Source organism: Octodon degus, unplaced genomic scaffold (assembly GCF_000260255.1).
Source record: "Octodon degus isolate 3935 unplaced genomic scaffold, OctDeg1.0 scaffold00005, whole genome shotgun sequence".
Lineage (NCBI taxonomy): Eukaryota > Metazoa > Chordata > Mammalia > Rodentia > Octodontidae > Octodon > Octodon degus.
In genome coordinates, this window is record NW_004524581.1 from 33,664,210 (window position 1) to 33,682,261 (window position 18,052).

The window sequence follows — 18,052 nt, forward strand, 5'->3', positions numbered from 1 at the left end:
CATAGCTTTGCACCCCACTTATAGTTACCTTTTTTTTTTTCCTGGTTCAAGGAATCTCAGTCTACAAATGTAGAACATTGATGTTTTACCCATTAGAGGGTTTTTTGTTTGTTTGTTTGTCTTCAAAATGAATTCTCAGGGGCCAGGGAGATGGCTCAATAGAAGAAGCACTTGCCTGGCAAGCAAGTGCAGGAATCAGGTGTGCACCTCGGCGCCTGGCTTGGGATGAACTTCTTTTTTGTCAGAACCGCGGATTGAACTCAGCCCCTTGTGCTTGCCAGGGAAGCGCTTATTCCACTGAGCCATCTCCCTGGTCCGGGCTCATTGTAGCTCTCCAGACTGGTGAGATAAATGAGTGGATACAAACCTGCCATTGCAGGTTGCTTAGACTACTAAGAAGTCCTGTCTTGGCTTGGTGAGATACCTTAGCGGACTAATGCGCCTGCTTAGGCAAGCGCAGGGATGGGGGTTCAATCCCCAACACCACATGCTGCACCAGCCCCACCCCTAGGGTAGGCTGAGCCAACCACAGAGTCCAGGTGTAGTGGTCCACGCTTGTAATCCCAGCACTGGGGAGGCTGAAAACAGGAACACTATGAGTCCAAGTGGGACCCTGTAACAATCAAATACATAAGAATAAATAAATAAAATAAATGTATGATTTGCATACCCCGGGCCAGGGAGATGGCTCAGTGGAATAAGTGCTTCCCTGGCAAGCGCAAGGGCCTGAGTTCAACCCCAGTTCCGCAAAAACAAACAAACAAACAAACCCCACTTTACTGAAACACAAAATACACTAGATAAATTAAATGGTGTCAGAAGTCCTCAGTGTACTGGGATGTACAGGCAGACCAAGGACCTCAATTAGTGCCTAATTAGTAAAGATCCTAATCAGCGCAGACCCAGGAAAGCCAGGGCAGGAAGTGGGAGATAGCAGCTGTGGGTGGGTGTTCCCCAGTGCATCCAAAACGTCAGGAGCCCTCCTGTGGACGCCGACCCGAGTCACACTTTCACCTTCTTTACAGCTAATTAATCAGAAAGGTACAAAGCAGAGCCGAATCTCAGCCAGGCACAGTGTCAGATTTTACGTTTATTCACTCACCTGTCTGAGACAGTCTTGTGTGTAGACCACACTGCTGAGGACAGGGTGTGAGGCAGAAACCTGAATCCACCCCACAGCAAAAGTAAATTACAGGCTGACTCCTGTGGCAGAAGAACAGCTGAGAGCACGTGTCAGTACGAGGCGTAAAGGGGTTCATTAGGATGAGATTTAAAAGCACACATTGAGGGGCTGGTGAGATGGCTCAGTGGTCTAAAGCACCTACTTCGAACAAGCTCAGCAAAGCACAGGGACTGCAGTTCGATCATGCGGGCCAGCCCCGTCCCCTGGTGAGCTGAGCTGGTCACACACACACAAATAAATAAATGTTTAAAAAAAAAAAAAGTAAAGAGGACTCATAATAAATAAATAAAAAATAAAAGCACACATTGAAAGAAACGAGTCCCTCAGCGCTTTCTGACTTGCTGACACAAGGTCTCTCCGAGCCGCTCGCCGGACCCGCCTCGCGATGATCCCGCCGCCCGCGGAACACGCGCACTCACTTCCCGAACGACGGCGGGAGCGAACCGCCAGCACCTAAGTCGGCGGAGGCGGTGGCAGAAGCGGAAACGTGTCCCGGAACGCTCCTGCGAGATTTGAGCTCGCTCGGACACCGTAGCGCGAGGCGGAAGTGGAACAACCCCTTCCGGCTTCGCTTCGGTACCGGACGGCGCGGTGCCGCTGAAAACCGAGGCCGAGGCGCTGCGCCGGCCCTTGAGGGCATCTGAGGCCTCGCCCGGGCTCCGGGCCTTCGGCCGGCCCGGTGTCCGCGGGGCCGTGTGCCCGCCGCGGGTGGGCGCGGGGCGCGGCGGCCATGGCGGTGCCGGCGGCCCTGGAGCGCTGGGTGCAGGAGGAGCTGCACGCCGTGCTGGGGCTGAGCGAGCGGCATGTGGCCCAGTTCCTCATCGGGACTGCGCAGCGCTGCGCCTCGGCCGAGGAGTTCGTGCAGCGCCTGCGCGACACCGACACCCTGGACCTGGACGGGCCGGCGCGGGACTTCGCGCTGCGGCTGTGGAGCAAGGTGCGGCGGGCTGGGGGTCTGCGGGCGGCCGAGACTATGAGGGGTGGAGCGGGGTGAGGGCCTGGCTGCGCTCAGCTCAGCCGGGAGCGCTTGCTTCACTCGCTCTTGGCGCCAGGTTCAGAAAAGCCAGCAGATCCGAGGGCTGGGGTGTGGTGTGTCTGCTGCCCATCACCAGTCTGTCCTTGAGTTCTGGTCTTGTTGCAGAACAGCGCTAGTGCGCATCTGTAATCCCGGCTACGCAGGAGCCGAGGCAGAAGAATCACTGATTTGGGGCCAGGGGCCAGCGTAGTCCATTTAGTAAGATTGTGTCTCAGAATAAAATAAAAAGGCCTGAGGATGCATTGAACTGCCTGGCATTTTTATTTATTTATGTGTGTGTGTGTGTGTGTGTGTGTGGCCAGCTCAGTCCACCAGGGGGCGGGGCGGGCTGGCATGTGGTGCTGGGGGATTGAACCGCAGTCCCTGTGCTTTGCTAAGCTCTAAGTATTAGGTGCTTTAGATCACTGAGCCATCTCACCAGCCCCTGCCCGGCATTTTTGAGGCCCTGGGTTTATCCCTCATTGAATAAGGGTTTTTTTTGTCTTTTTTTTTTTTTTTTTTTTTGTTCCTCGAATGCCTTCAGGGCACTTTTGGCCAGCTGGAGAGGTGTGAGGTTTGAACTCCAGCAACCTGAGGCTGACAGCATTGTGGAAGCAGCCACTTAAAGGCCTGAGCTAGGGCCAGGCCCCCTTATCCCTCATTGTTGATTGTTGGCTAGTCGTTTATTTATTTTTTTTAATATTTATTTTTATTTATTACATTTATTATTTATTGTGTGTGTGTGTGTGTGTGTGTGTGTGTGTGGCCAGCTCAGCCCACCAGGGGGCGGGGCTGGCTGGCATGTGGTGCTGGGGGATCCAACCGAGGTCCCTGTGCTTTGCCAAGCTTGTTTCAAGTAGGTGCTTTAGACCACTGAGCCATGTCTCCAGCCCCTGGCTAGTCGTTTATTTATTTATTTTGTATTTTAGGGAAGGGTCTACAGGGTGTTCAGGGTCTCACTACTAGATCAGCCTCAGTGATTCGCCTGTTTACAGCCTCCCAAGAGCTGGGATTACAGGCTCTAGTAGTTCGTTTCTTCTTCTTTTTTTTTTTTTTTTTTTGGCAGAACCAGGGATTGAACTCAGGCCCTTGCACTTGCCAGGGAAATGCTTATTCTACTGAGCCATCTCCCCAGCTGGCTGGCTGGCTTGCTTTCAGATAACCCTTGTAAGGGGCAGTGAGATAACTCAGGAGACTAAATGCCTCGTTAGGCAAGTGCAGAGACTGGGGTTCAATCCCCGGTACCATGTGCTGCTCTGGCGACTTAGGCTGGGCATGGTGGTACACATGTGTAATCCCAGTGCTGGGGAGGCTGAAAACAGGATCACTACGAGTCCCAGCTGCATAGTGCGACCCTGCACCAAATACATAGTGATAATCACAACAGCAACCCTTGTAGCACATCCTCTTTGGGTAGCAGTGTCTTAATCCTTGGGAAGAACAGAGCTATGAGAAGGGTGGAGCAGCTGATAGCTGAATGTAAGCCTGTGAGCTCTAGGAGAGCAGCGATTACGCTCTTTTTTGGTGTTGGACTTCGACTCCATAGTGTGCAACCGTCGCGTCGAATCCCTCACCGCGTTGCCAGGGTGAACCTCCGTGCAGCTGGGTTCCACCTGGCCAAGGCAGGGTTTGTGTCCTCTGTGATACCTCGCAAGGGAACGAATGAGCAGTTCAGTAACTGCGGAGCCTGCTTCAGCTGCTGCACACGTGGAGCAGCGGCGAAGGCAGACTGGAGCTAGCTGCAGATCGCGTCCTGGGCCGGGGTGGAGCTCAGTGCGGACTGTGTCTGCCCAAGGCGCTGAATTCAATCCTCAGTGTCCCAAGAATTAAAAAACAAGCTAGGTGAAGGCAGGGGTCACAGCCGCTGTCCCCCTTCAGGTACCTCGAAAAGCAGCGGTAGAAAAGCCAACCCGGGCAGCAGAGCGGGAGGCCCGGGCCCTGCTGGAGAAGAGCCGGTCGTACAGGCTGCTGGAAGACAGTGAGGACAGTGACGAGGCACCTGTGGGGAGGGCCGGGAGCAGCCTGCAGAAGAGGCGCAGGAAGAGGAAGCATCTCAGGAAGAAGCGCCAGGAGGACGAGGAGGAGGAGGAGGAGGAGGCGGCGGTTTCTGAGGGCGAGAAGAAGACGTAAGTCAGAAGCCAGGGGGCTGATGCAGGCAGGGTCAAGGGCTGTGAGTCCGGGCTGGGCCTCCATGATGCCCTGGCCTATCACATCTCATCCCGTTATGGCTTGGGGAGCAGGCAGCAGGCTGAGAAGACCCCGGAGTCTGAGGATGAGTGGGAGAGGACAGAGCGGGAGCGGCTCCAGGACCTGGAGGAACGGGATGCCTTTGCCGAGCGGGTCCGGCAGCGGGACAAAGATCGGACTCGCAATGTCCTGGAGCGGTCAGACAAGAAGGTGCTGGGGCCCTCTGTTGGTTGTCTCCAGGCCCCTGCTCCTCCCTGTGGAGGAGGACCCCTATGCATTTAGGCCTAAGGTGGCCTCCACTGTTACCACAGGGGACATTTCCAGTGCTCATTCAGAGGGAACAGGGAAGGGTCCTCCTGAGGACGTGGATGCAGCCTTCATCCCTCATCTCCTTTCCCAGGCTTATGAGGAGGCTCAGAAGCGTCTCAAGATGGCCGAGGAAGACCGAAAAGCCATGGTGAGTCCTGGGTTAGGGAGCCAAGGGCAGAAGCCCCAGGAAAGACCTCATGTTGTGCTGTGGTGCTGAGTGGCACTGGGTCCCAGAGAGCTGGTGGCTGGCAGCTGAGGTGGCTGGGGGTGGATCCAGGAGGGAGAAAGCAGGGTCCCACCACAGAGGCTGCTTGATTCCCACAGGCCCAATCATGCTGGGCAGCAGGCAGTGCAGAGCCAGCTTCCCCTGGCCCTGAGATCTAGCAGGCAGGTGTCGTTGGGTGGCTGCAGGGCAGGGCTGTCCACCTTCCCAGTAAGGTGCTGCCATTTGGCTTTGCCATGCCATCTCCAGACACCCCCATATGTTAGTCTCCCCATGAGTTCCCAAGTTGGTCTTCCTGCTCAGCAGGGACCTGGACTGGGCTGTCATGGCATGAGGCTGGAAGCGGGGGGTTCTGGAGGCCTGGCCTTGACAAGTAGAGCCACATGTAGATTCCCCAGATGTTCGAAACCTGGGGCTCTGAGCATGGCCCAGGGGCCTCGGGCCTCTCCTGATCAGGGTGCTTCCTGTCCTGCCCGTCGTGATGTGGGTCTGCTGCGGCAGCCTGCAGACTCCTGCCTGTCTTACCAGCCTGGCTGCAGTCGGCTCGCACAGCAGCCTTTGGTCCTGGCCTCGGCCTGGTTTTGGTGTTCTCCCTCCCATCTAGCAGCAGCCTGCATCTTGGACCTGCCTGATCCTTAGCGTGCCGTGTTAAGTTCTAATCCCTGTGTCTGCTTTAACCTGGGTCTAAAGCTTTTCTGGGTTCAGATTAAACCATTGTGGCAGGGTCCCCTCTTGGGCAGTGATGGGCACCTTATGTAGCCCACTGGGAGACGTAGCTGTGCGCCTGCTGGAACAGTGCCCCGTCTGCGCTTTCAGCTGGTGGCTTTAGCAAGCACTGCTAAACCTTTCAAGTGTGTGTGTGTGTGTGTGTGTGTGTGTGGCATTGAGCTACAACCCCAGCCCCCTCCCTTTATTTTTTTGGCATAGAGTCTCGCTAAATTGCCCAGGCTGGGTTTGATTTTCTTTCTTTTTTTTTCCCCCCAGGCTGGGTTTGAACTTGAAATCCTACCTCAGCCTTTCAGAGTGCTGAGGTTATAGGCATGTGTTGCTGTACCTGGCTATTGCCCATATCTTTAAAAAACAAACAAACAAAAAAAACCACTCGATGGGCATGGTGATACACCCTTGTAACTCCAGCACTGGACAGGTTCAAGCCAGAGAGTCACAAGTTCAAGGCCAACCCATGCAGTGACTTATTGTGATCCTTTCTCAAAATTAGAAAGGGGTTGGTTGTGGCTTAATGCAAAGGCTGTGCATTCAAGCCCAGGCACCAACCAAAAAACGAATCAGCCTGTTTTTTCCCTTCCCAATAATTTGAAAAATACAGACTAAAGTGTACCAAAAAATGGTGCCCAAATAATTGCCCTGTGGACGAGTATCCAGGAGTGTCCAGCCAGCGTCTAGTGGGAGAGGTGTCATGTGGGCCACGGGCCATACCACCCTGGTCCTCCCAGCCTGGTGGGACGGTGGGAGGCGCGCGGGGCTCTGCCTCGGAAGAGACAGGCCCCGGATGTCCGCCCGCGCCAGGTCCCGGAGCTGCGGAAGAAGTCCCGCCGAGAGTACCTGGCGAAGCGGGAGCGCGAGAAGCTGGAGGACCTGGAGGCCGAGCTGGCCGATGAGGAGTTCCTCTTCGGGGGTGTGGAGCTGAGCCGCCACGAGCGGCGCGAGCTCAGGTACAAGCGGCGGGTGCGGGACCTGGCCCGGGAGTACCGGGCTGCCGGAGAGCAGGAGAAGCTGGAGGCCACCAACCGCTACCACATGCCCAAAGAGACCCGCGGACAGGTGAGGGGAGCCGGCCCGAATGGCGACTGGCGGGCGGCTGGTGGGGACCCCAGGCGGGGCGACCCCCCCCCCTCACCGCCGCCTCTCCGCAGCCAGCCCGCCCCGCGGACCTGGTGGAGGAGGAGTCTGGAGCGCCCGGGGAAGAGCAGCGGCGCTGGGAGGAGGCGCGCCTGGGCGCCGCGGCTCTAAGGTTCGGGGCCCGCGATGCGGGCTCGCAGGAGCCGCAGTACCAGCTGGTGCTGGAGGAGGAGGAGACCATCGAGTTCGTGCGTGCCACGCAGCTCCAGGGCGATGAGGTGAGCGGGCGCGCCCAGCCGACTGGCAGGACTGGAGGCCCGCGGGCGCCCCCAGGCCCGGCCTCACTGCCTGTCCCGCAGGAGCCCGCAGCCCCGGCGGCGTCGGCGCAAGCGCAGCAGAAGGAGTGCATCCAGGCTGTGCGCCGCAGCCTCCCCGTGTTCCCCTTCCGGGAGGAGCTGCTGGCTGCTGTGGCGCAGCACCAGGTCCTCATCATCGAGGGTGAGACGGGCTCGGGGAAGACCACACAGATCCCGCAGTACCTGTTTGAGGAGGTATGTATGGCCCTGCCGGTTGCCCTCTGCTTGCCGCCTCCGTGCGAAGTAAGGCCCACGTCCTCCGACCCTAGCGGTGCTCCTGCCTGGCAGGCTTTGGAGCCTTCAGGTTGACGGAGGGTGGACAGCGGGGCGCGTGGGGTGCCTCTGCCCTGACTCAGCAGCGCAGCCGCGGCCTCTGAATGGGCGGAAGAGGTCTTCCTTTCCCTCCCTCGCTCTTTGCCTTGCTTTGCTTTCGGGTGTGCTCAGCTCTTCTGTCCCTGCCATGCCCATGCCTAGCAGCATATGGCCCCTGTGGTCTTGAGTCCGTTCTGTTCCTGCCTCTCCCCTTCCACCTGGCTTTTGCAGCTTCTATCTCTGTGTTGTGGCTGGGCGCCAGGGGACAGATTTAGCAAGGAAACTCCTTCTTTCTCTTTCCTCACTTAGGGTTACACCAAGAAGGGTATGAAGATCGCCTGCACCCAGCCCCGCAGAGTGGCCGCCATGAGTGTGGCCGCCCGTGTGGCCCGAGAGATGGGTGTGAAGCTGGGGAATGAGGTGGGCTCAGGGGGATGCAGGTGAGGGGACCCTCGCTTCTGGGGCCCAGACCCCCTTTCACAGCTCCCCTGGCAGGGCAGCAGCTCACGTTTGCTGGCCTGTGGCTTCTTGACTAGGTTGGCTATAGCATCCGCTTTGAGGACTGCACGTCAGAGCGGACAGTCCTGCGCTACATGACAGACGGGATGCTGCTCCGCGAGTTCCTCTCCGAGCCCGACCTGGCCAGCTACAGGTGTGAGGCCCTCCGCAGCCCGCCTCCCACCTCCGGACTGCCGCCGCCTCCATCGGTCTTTTTTTTTTCTCCATCACTGTCTTCAGTATCTGTCAGTCAAATGGTCCTAAAGCAACCTTGGGTCCCTGAGCTGGAACAGAAAGCCGCCTGCCCTCGCATCGCTCTCCTTGTTCATTTTCAGGATTCAGAGATCCAGGGTGGCAGAGCAAGTGGGGCTGGGGGTCCTGTGTGCCACAAGCAGAGCATGTAAGGGTATTCAGGAGTACTGGGGGTACTGGGGCTCAGCGCGGAGGGAGAGTTCCAGGCACAGCCAAGTCCTGTGGGGAAAGGGATCTCCAAGACCCAAGTGGACCAGTCCTGTGGGAGACGATGGGCTCAAGGCCAAGATCTCTAGGGGGCAGAGGGCTGGAGGTGGCCATCTGGTGCCCAGGACCCAGCCCTTGGTCCTCAGCAGGCTTCGGGCTCCCTCTGTGACTGGCTGAGCATGAGTGGAGTGGGGAAGGATGCGGGGATGGGTGCTGTCTGCCTTTCCCCTCGGTACTGGGAATTGAAGCCAGGCCTTCACACAGAGCAACATCCCCAAATACGTTTTTATTTATTGAGATAAAGGGCTTGTTAGATTGCCCAGATCAGATTTGGGTTTGGCTGTCCTTGCACTTCAGCCTCCCAGGTGTGGGGATTGTAGGTTGATGCCACTGTGTCCAGCTAGTAGGCTGTGACTTTGGGCCCTTCAGTCTCTTGCCCGGATCTCCAAGACCCAAGTGGACCCGTCTGGTGCCTGGTGGCTTTCTGGGCTCTGCATCACCTGAGGCCTTCACTGCCCATCAGGGTTGAGTGCATCGAGGTGGGGTGGGACAAACTCCTTTGGTTTCTGATGCCACTCAGAAGACCAAAGAATGGACCCAGGAGAGGAGGGGGCCATACGCAGAGCTGAGGCAGGTAGGAGCTGGGGGCATGCAGCGTCCAGGCTGGCACCGGCCCCAGGCAGGTACTAGATTTGTCCAGGTCCTTGACCTGTCCCTGCCCTGGTCTCCAGCCTCAGTGCCCTGTTCAGCCAGGGCCAGGTAGCAGAGAACCCGCCTCAGGTCCTTCCCAAGGGCCTTAGGCTCACCGCACTCAGCTGGCGTACAGCCCTGGTGCATGTCCCTCACCGCCGCCATCCCTTCCCCAGCGTGGTGATGGTGGATGAGGCACATGAGCGGACTCTGCACACAGACGTTCTCTTCGGGTTAATCAAGGACGTTGCTCGCTTCCGCCCTGAGCTCAAGGTTCTGGTGGCCTCAGCCACGCTGGACACTGCCAGATTTTCTACCTTCTTTGATGATGCCCCAGTCTTCCGAATCCCTGGCCGCAGGTTTCCTGTGGACATCTTTTATACCAAGGTGTGCCTTTGGGAGAGGTAGGCTGTGTGCCTCCAACAAAATGGGGCCTTTGAGCTCAGGAGAGGAGAGAGAGTTGGGATGGCAAATCTACAGGGGTGCCTGCGGGGGTCCTGCTGAGCGGGAGGAGTGTCCTGGACACGTGACTGCCATCTGCCTCTTGCCCCCTCAGGCTCCTGAGGCTGACTACCTGGAGGCCTGTGTGGTTTCAGTGCTGCAGATCCATGTGACTCAGCCCCCCGGGGATATCCTGGTGTTCCTGACTGGGCAGGTGTGGTGTGTGGGCACGGGGTGGTAGATCCAGGGAGATGGTGCCCACTTGGGACTGCACAGCCCTGGCCTTCTGTCCCAACCAGGAAGAGATTGAGGCTGCCTGCGAGATGCTCCAGGACCGCTGTCGCCGCCTGGGCTCCAAGATCCGTGAACTGCTGGTGCTACCCATCTACGCCAATCTGCCCTCAGACATGCAGGCCCGAATCTTCCAGCCCACACCACCGGGCGCCCGCAAGGTCAGTGGAGAGACTGCTCTGCTCGCCTTCCCAGTCGGGTGGTGAGGCAGAAGGTGGGTGCTGACGCTGCCACAGACATGGTGGAGGAGCAGCTGGGCCTCGCAGGGGGCTGGGGAGGTGACCCAGCAACACCAGAGTGCATGGCTGGGGCCTCAGCACTGCAGAGGTGCAGGGGTGAGGTGGGTTCAGTACCGGCCCTGTGGGGAGACAGGCAGGCCCGGGCCACGCGCGGGGGTGTGGGTGCGCGTACAAGGCACAGCACTACAGAACCGAAGCGCTGGCCTCCCATATTGGCCAAGGGGCTCAGACTACAGTCCAGTGGGTGGCAGTGGAGGATTCTGAGTGGAGAGGGGAACACTGGTGGGGAGCTGGGGGAATGCACGCCTGGAACTGGGGAGAAGTGCTGGGCCCCTCTGGTGCCGGGGTTGGTGGGCCATGTCCCTGAAGAGCAGAGCAGAGTCCTTCCCTTCATCAGCCAGGCCGTCTGTGGAGGCTGTGACCACACAAAGTCCTAGTGTAGGGTTGTAGTAGGAGCTGCCAGGAGGTGGGCACAAGTGGGATGGGCAAGAGCAGGACATCCCTCCTTGGCGTCCCCGAGCTGTCAGGAAGACTTCAGCAGGTGAGGAGCAGCAGGGACTAGGGCGCCTTGCGGGGGAGCTGGGCTACTCTGAAGGGCAGGGAAGCCAGCCAGCAAGGGCTCCAAGCGGGGCTCTGACTTGGGGTCCTGGATGACTTCGAGAGAGCTGCCTGGGCAGGAGGCGACAGCTTTATACTCCTTAAAGACAGACAGTTCAGGATACCCTGTGATGAGGGATGGGAGCAGAAGTAGGGATACTTATCAGGGGGACGTGACAGGAAAGCCATGGGAGAAGAGGGATTAGGAACCTGGATACCCCGTGTCCCATCTCAAGGTGGGGGCCCTGGATGTCTCCGTGCCCCCAGGTCAGTGGGAGAAATGTCAGAGTGACCTGAGGCCTCTCCCTCAGGTGGTCGTGGCAACAAACATTGCAGAGACATCACTCACCATTGAGGGCATCATTTACGTGCTCGACCCAGGCTTCTGCAAGCAGAAGAGCTACAACCCGCGCACTGGCATGGAGTCGCTCACAGTCACACCTTGTAGCAAGGTGAGCCTGGTGTCTGCGGTGGACCAGCAGATGCCCCCGAGCTGGGAGGCCCCAGAATCATGCATGGGCACTGCCCTAACCCTTGTCTCCTCCATGACCAGGCCTCTGCCAACCAGCGGGCTGGCCGGGCGGGCCGGGTAGCAGCAGGGAAGTGCTTCCGCCTGTACACAGCCTGGGCCTATCAGCACGAGCTAGAGGAGACCACAGTGCCTGAGATCCAGAGGACCAGCCTCGGCAATGTTGTGCTGCTGCTTAAGAGCCTAGGTGAGGGGCCGCGGAGATAGCTCAGTTGAGTGAGCGTGTGCCTGGCAAGCACAAGGGCCTGAGTTCAATCCCTGGGTCCCAGCAAAAAAAAAAAGCCGAGGTGACCAGTGACCCGAGCCCCAGGTTGGGCTGGGGTTGCTGGCCTGCCTGCGCTCACCTGTCACTCCCACTGCCCCAGGGATCCACGACCTAATGCACTTCGATTTTCTGGACCCTCCGCCGTATGAGACCCTACTGCTGGCGCTGGAGCAACTCTATGCCCTGGGAGCCCTCAACCACCTTGGGGAGCTCACCACGGTGAGGGCTGGTTTGGGGGCAGTGGGGGGCAGGCAGGGGCCTGGAGAACTAGTGTCACATGGCTTCCCTCTCCTCAGTCTGGGCGGAAGATGGCGGAGCTGCCTGTGGACCCCATGCTGTCTAAGATGATCTTGGCCTCAGAGAAGTAAGCCTTGACCACACCTGGGCCCTTGTGTATGAGCTGGGTGGGCTTCATGATGTAGGTTATTGACACATCTCTGCCAATTTGAACCTCTTTTTGGTCTTTTTATATAAAAAGTCAACCAATGAGGCAGTCCTGTGTGTAGCACTGGTGGTTCAAGCTGCCCAGAGTGAGACCTGTCAATTATGGCCCCGTCTTGAACATGTTGAGCTAGATGTGGTGGTCCACACCTATGATCCCAGCACTCTGGGAAGCTGAGGCGAGACATCACAAGTCTGAGCCCAGTGTGGACAAGTTAGTGACTTAGAAACCCTGTCTCACCAAGGAGGGTGGGGATGCAACTCAGTGCAGAGGCTCTGGGCTCAATCCCAGTTCCACAAAAACAAAGCACATTAAGTTGCCAAGGACAGTGGCCAGGTATGGTAGCCAAGTTTCTGAATCCCAGCTACTTGGTAGGCTGACACAGGAAGATTGCAAGTTCAAGGCCAGCCTAGGCAACTTAGTAGACTCTGTCTCAAGAAAATAGATACAGTAAAATAAAAATAAAGTGGCTGGGAGTGTAGCTCAAGTGGAAGGGGCTGGGACTCAGACTGTGTTACCCAAGAGAAGACAAGCTGTCTGCACCCTTTTCTGTTTTTGTTTTTGGCGGAACCGGGGATTGAACTCAGGCCCTTGCACTTGCCAGGGAAGCGTGTATTCCGCTGAGCCATCTCCTCGGCCCCTTGCACCCTCTTCTGAATACACTGTCCTGGTCACCCAGTGGAGGACGGTTCCACATGGACTGTCTGCGTGGAGGGTGCTGCCCACCAGGACGCCTAACCCCCAGGGTTCTCTTTCCCGTGGTTTTCGCTTTGTGCTCATCCTCTGCCTCTCCTGCCAGGTACAGCTGCTCAGAGGAGATTCTGACAGTGGCCGCCATGCTGTCTGTCAACAACTCCATCTTCTACCGACCCAAGGACAAGGTTGTCCATGCCGACAACGCCCGTGTCAATTTCTTCCTGCCTGGGGGGGACCACCTGGTTCTGCTGAACGTGTACACGCAGGTCGGGGCGCTGGGTGGAGGGGGGCTGCGGGCTGTGGGGTGGCAGCAGGCCTGTCCTGTGCTCAGGGCCCGCCCTCCCACAGTGGGCAGAGAGCGGCTACTCCTCCCAGTGGTGCTACGAGAACTTCGTGCAGTTCCGCTCCATGCGCCGGGCCCGGGACGTGCGCGAGCAGCTAGAGGGGCTTCTGGAGCGCGTGGAGGTGGGACTCAGCTCCTGCCAGGGCGACTACGTGCGCGTGCGCAAGGTCAGCGGCGCGTCCTCGGGCTCTGACGCCTGCTGAAGCGAAAGGCAGCGAGCTGAGTGCGTCCTGCTGCCTCGTCTCTAGGCCATCACTGCGGGCTACTTCTACCACACGGCTCGGCTGACACGCAGCGGCTACCGCACGGTCAAGCAGCAGCAGACAGTGTTCATTCACCCCAACTCCTCCCTCTTTGAGCAGCAGCCACGCTGGCTGCTCTACCATGAGCTCGTCCTGACCACCAAGGAGTTTATGCGACAGGTAGGGGAGTGGCCTGCCCAAGCCTGATGGAAACCGCAGTCACTAGCTTAATGTCCAGTCGGACAGACAGATGCCTGCTGACCTCTCCCAAGGCTCCACCTGTCGCTCACCTGTAAGGACATGGTCACCCACGTCTCTAATGTGTTCAAGGCGCAGGGCTGTCCTGGCAAGCAGGTAGCATCAGTCCTGGCTTTTTTTTTTTTTTGTAGTACTGTGGATAGAATTCAGGACCTTGTGTTTGCCAGGCAGGCGCTTATGCCACTGAGCCATCTCCCCAACCCCTGGCCATTTTCTGCGCTGGCTTCTGTCACAGATTTCCCCATAGGGCTTGACAAAGCTGCCACCCTGGCCCAGCAGTCAGAGAAAAGAGCCTTTGTCCGACCACACACTTAAGGTCCTGCATTGCAAAGGGGCCCCAGCAGTCCCTCTCTTGCAGGTGCTGGAGATCGAGAGCAGCTGGCTCCTGGAGGTGGCTCCCCACTACTACAAGGCCAAGGAGCTAGAGGATTCCCACGCCAAGAAAATGCCCAAAAAGCTAGGCAAGACACGAGAAGAGCTAGGCTAGCGCGGGGCTGCGTGTGGAGCCGGCAGCAGCTCCTCCTCTGCTTTCTATACATTATTTTGATAGCTATTAAATAAAATTATTTTTGGAATAAAGCTTGTGGGACTTTTTGGGATCCAGAGAAAGTACCATGTGAGCTTCCTTATCACAACTCTTTATTTATTTATTTTTTTACAACACTTAATTTATTATGTACAAGTGAAATACACAGCAGCGTTACGGACAGGGGTCCTGGCCCCTGCTCCTGTGCGCACGCAGCACAACTTCAGGGCCTCCGCCAGCCTCCCGCTCAGGCCTTGGGGCACACATGTAGGCTGGGTTCCTGCTCCAACAGCCCCAGTGCCACCAGGGCACCCACCAGCAGCTTCTTCACAGGGGAGGTCGGCGAGTGTGTTGGCATCAGCTGTGGGGAGAGGGCAGGCTGCCGGGCTGGGCACACACTCGGCCCACTTCACCCCTCCTGGCCAAGACTTACCTTGTCCAAGTGATGCCGGCAGATGAGGCCTTTGGAGTTCAGGTAGAAGGTGGAGTAGGCATCGTAGGTCCTGGGGAGGGAGCCAAAGGGAGACCCGAAGCATAAGCATCTGTTCTGAGAGTCCTACCCTTGCTGCAGTCCCGTGGGGAGTTGTGACGAATCCGTTCATGGCGCAGCATGAGCACCTATGGCAGACTGGCTGCCTCCTGCATTTTTTAGACACCTGCAGGTGGTTGCGCTGTGTGCAAAGTTTGGGGCCAGGAAATTTCAGCGCTCACACGGCGTGGCAGAAGCAAATGGTCACTGGAGTCTACTGGCCAAACGCCTGGCTGGCACTTAGCTGGGCTGGTGAAGTCTAGCAGGAGGCAACCCCTTTAATTTGTTCAGTGCCTTGAGCGTCTACCATGTACCAGGTGACAGTGCATGAAGAAGCAGTTCAGAGCTCCCTATCCTCCAGTCAGAGGAGGTCAAAGACTGTCTCACCGAGGGACGATTAGGGAAGCACTTGCAGGGTGAGCCCGGCCTTTTCACTACTTTTTCTTCTTTTGCCTGTTTGAGACAGGGTCTCTGCAGTTCAGACTGGCCTTAAGCTTACTTTGTAGCCCAGACTCATCCCAACTCACAAAGATCCTCTTGCCTCAGCCTCCTGAGTATGGGGATTACAGGCACAGACCATCATGCTTTTTTTTTTGAGACAGGGTCTCGCTATGCAGTTTGGGCTGGGCTTGTGCTCACTTGTGTAGCCACCAGGCTGGTCTCAACTCAGAGATCCTCCTGTCTCAACCTCCTGAGAGCTGAGGATTATAGGGGTTCAACACCACACCTGGTTCCTGGGCCGCACAGTGGGTACCTGCATTCAAGGCTGAGACAGTGTGCCGGAGGATCCAGGGCTGAGAGTGCACAGCATGCAGGACCAGGGATCAAACTCAGATCCTTGTGCTTACCACGTAGGTAGGTGCTTGTGCCTCTGAGCTATCTCCCCAGCCCATTGTCTCATTGTTGTTGTTTTGTTTTTTGAGACAAGCTCTTGCTGTATACCCTAGAACCCTTTCCCACTTCTTACTGGTAAAGCTCCACTTTGTCACGCTTGTAGAAACGCAGAAAGAGCATATGGATGGGAAGCCCTACGAGCCGCCACCGGGCCTGCAGGGTCCAGTTCTCTGGGTGGCGAGTCAACTGGAGGACCTCCAGCCGGAGTTGTGCAAAGTAGTTCCAGGCCAGGAAGCGGCAGAGAGTCAGTGACAGAATGTACCATGACCGGCCCCTGGGAAGAAGGGACAGGAAAGAAATCTCTTTAAGGTCTGGAAAGATAGCTCAGTAGAGTAAGTGCTTGCCTGAGTTCAATCCGCGGTACCGCCCAAAAAAAAAAAAAAAGAAGAGTGGGGAAACCCAAACTGGCTTCTGTCTGAGGAATGGGGAGGAGGTGTATGAAGCAGCCGGGATCTCTGAGAAGTGGAAGGGTGGAGAAGCACTTGCTTTGCCCAAGGCCTTTCCAGTGCCCCAGTTCTCACTTGGTACGAATGTTCAGAATCTCATTGATGAATTCCACGTCCGGTGAATACAAAGTATAGTCGTGGGAGTGAAGTAATAGGTTGGGAAGCTGGACAGAAAAAGATGGTGTCAATTCCGTGACAAAGGAAAGATGATCCTGTTGTTTTCCTACTTTTAGGCCCTCATTCTCTCCTCTGAAGGAAAGGTCATTGCATCCCATCCTTAGCATCCCTTAAATGAAAAGGGCACGTCTGATAAGGCTTGGGGAGCTGGGGACTGAACCACGGTCTCCTGTGCCTGCCTGGGTTGCCCCAGCAGGCGCTTAGACAACTGAGCTAACCCTAAGCCCCCAGCAGCCCTGAATTGAAACCATAGCCATAGCCCAGTGCCACACCTGCCTTGCAGTTCTACCAAAGCTGTCAGCAGATGATGCAGTTTCCAAGGATTACCTGCAAACCCTATCCACTCCCACTGTCTCACCTCTTGCCGCAGCCTCTCATGCATAACAGCCAGGTGCTCCTCCATGCTAGGGTCTCCTGGCCGGGTGGCTGGGGCAGGGTGGGCAGCCCTGTGTGCTTGGAAAGGCATCAGGGCCCCGGGATAAGGGCAGGGGGGTCCCTCGAAGAGGCTCCTAAGGCCATCCAGGCAGCCGCTGTGCAGCTCAGGCCCTGGTCCTTCTTCCCCCTTTCCGGGTGGGACAACCAGCCAAGGGGAGGCAAGCACCTGGACCTGGGGGAGAGGCAGTGGGGAAGGTGGGGGACGAGGCCGGCCAGCAGGGCAGCAGATGGGGGGACAGCGGGGTGCGGGGGGCCGAGGAAGAGGAGTCAATGGGGAAGTGGCTGCTGTGCAGTGGGACCAAAGGGGTGGGAAAGGGGGGGTCCGTGGACAAAGCTGGTCCTGAGGAGACACAACAAGGAAAAAGTGAAAAACCGTAGGTCCAGTGCTGTCATCCAAGCTCTCTCCTCACCTGCTGGCTTCCTCCAACCCCACCAACAAAAAGGATGGACTTATCTCCACCGCTTCTACAAAGGGGAGGAAAGCGGCTGCAGTGAAGTAGAGGTGGGCAGGGCGGCTCCCCCAAATACTACCAGCACCTTTGATCTGCATCCGGCACTGCTGGGGGCCAGTGCCACCTCCCCCAGCGAGAACCGCGGAAATACACACTAAGGACAGGAGCAGCAAGCTCCCCGTAACTGCACGAACTAAGGCAGTCTCCGCCGCCCCAGGAGCTGGAGGCCGGCGCGCAGGGAGAGGCCCAGCCAGCGTCAGCCCAGTGTCTCGGCTCCCGCCCGCACGCTCCTGGCTCCTCGCACACAAGGAGCGGAGCAATGAACGGACCAAGGATGTCATGCCTTTGCACGCCAGCAGGCCAGCGGCGGGCACCCGCGTCGCGGCGCGACTGCGAGGAGGGAGGTCAGCGCGGTCAGGGCTGGTCCTGCTGCAGCGCAGGGCATCCTCGAGCGCCGGGCGCCGGCACAGGGGCGGGGCACGCACTCGCGGTCCCGGCCGAGGCGGGGACCAGGTGGACGCCCCGGGCCGGCCTCCGCCCTCCGCCCTGCCCTTCAAGTCACCTCCAGAAACAGGTAACCACCGCGGCCGGGCGCCCCGTGGACGCGCCCTGCCGCCAGGACTCCAGATCGGCCGCCGCCCCCAGGCCAGAGGGTGGACGGCTCCACGCCGGGAGCCCCCGCCTTCCCGCCTTCCCGCCGCGGCCCCCGGCCCGGCCGCCCCGCGCAGTGTGGAGCAGGCAGAGAGACCCGCGCGCCAAGCCCCAGCCCCGCCCGAAGCCGCTGAACGGCCGCCCCGCCCCCGGCTCCGCCCGCCCCCGCCTTCCCGCCTTCCCCGCGACGCTCACTTCCGGCCGCGAGGGAGCTCGGGAGCGCGCCCGCCGGCTCCACCAACCAGAGACGGCGCTGGGCCGGCGCGCACGCACTCCCGTGCGCAGGTTCGAATCTCAGCCGCTTCCCGGTTGCTGCCCAACGTCCGGGCCGCCCGCGCGCCTACCCGGCCGCCTTCCAGACGCCGCCAGCCCAGCCCGGCTGCCGCGCCCTCCCTCGCGCGCCCCGCCCGCCCGGGGCCATGGCCAAGCGGCGTGCGGCCGAGCCGCTGACGTTCCACGTGCCGTGGAAGCGGCTCCCGTCGGGCGGCTTCCCAGAGGCGCCGCCGCTCTGGACCCCGCTGTCGGGAGCCTCGCAGCCGGCGCCGTCCCGAAAGCGCAAACTGGACG

General features: G+C 58.5%; 2 protein-coding genes across 5 annotated transcripts in view; one reads left to right on the plus strand and one right to left on the minus strand.

Moving 5' to 3' along the window:
- The first annotated feature begins 1,782 nt into the window (after positions 1–1,782).
- On the plus strand, positions 1,783–13,986 carry Dhx16 (DEAH-box helicase 16). Of its 3 annotated transcripts, none has more exons than XM_023721931.1 (20): positions 1,783–2,120; positions 4,077–4,324; positions 4,439–4,595; positions 4,786–4,842; positions 6,445–6,699; positions 6,792–6,995; positions 7,077–7,268; positions 7,695–7,805; positions 7,922–8,037; positions 9,209–9,419; positions 9,589–9,687; positions 9,773–9,925; positions 10,912–11,052; positions 11,154–11,316; positions 11,495–11,613; positions 11,691–11,758; positions 12,636–12,798; positions 12,881–13,042; positions 13,124–13,297; positions 13,734–13,986. In XM_023721931.1, the coding sequence occupies exons 1-20, from the start codon at positions 1,914–1,916 to the stop codon at positions 13,860–13,862; spliced, it is 3,129 nt and encodes a 1,042-aa protein (XP_023577699.1). In that variant the 5' UTR covers positions 1,783–1,913; the 3' UTR covers positions 13,863–13,986. The 3 variants fall into 3 exon arrangements, with proteins under 3 accessions (XP_023577699.1, XP_023577701.1, XP_023577704.1); XM_023721933.1 differs by having other exon boundaries at positions 12,881–12,997; positions 13,734–13,920; XM_023721936.1 differs by lacking the exon at positions 12,881–13,042 and having other exon boundaries at positions 13,734–13,920.
- Positions 13,987–14,005: 19 nt separating this feature from the next.
- The window catches only part of CUNH6orf136 (chromosome unknown C6orf136 homolog), a 4,422-nt gene continuing 375 nt past the window's right edge, over positions 14,006–18,052 (minus strand). Inside the window, exons 2-6 of one of the 2 annotated variants that reach the window (XM_004624338.2) lie at positions 16,306–16,722; positions 15,846–15,934; positions 15,398–15,598; positions 14,335–14,404; positions 14,006–14,262 (exon numbers count right to left, since the gene is read on the minus strand). In XM_004624338.2, the coding sequence (XP_004624395.1) occupies positions 14,149–14,262; positions 14,335–14,404; positions 15,398–15,598; positions 15,846–15,934; positions 16,306–16,722 (891 nt within the window). In that variant the 3' untranslated portion in view covers positions 14,006–14,148. The remainder of the gene's footprint in view (positions 14,263–14,334; positions 14,405–15,397; positions 15,599–15,845; positions 15,935–16,305; positions 16,723–18,052) is intronic. The other variant, XM_023721971.1, reaches the window with a different exon arrangement.

Coding starts and splice junctions, on each gene's coding strand:
- Dhx16 (XM_023721931.1), top strand. CDS start 1,914: ATGGCGGTGCCGGCGGCCCTGGAGCGCTGGGTGCAGGAGGAGCTGCAC. Junction 6,700..6,791: donor CCAAAGAGACCCGCGGACAG/GTGAGGGGAGCC, acceptor GCCTCTCCGCAG/CCAGCCCGCCCCGCGGACCT. Junction 7,269..7,694: donor CGCAGTACCTGTTTGAGGAG/GTATGTATGGCC, acceptor TTCCTCACTTAG/GGTTACACCAAGAAGGGTAT.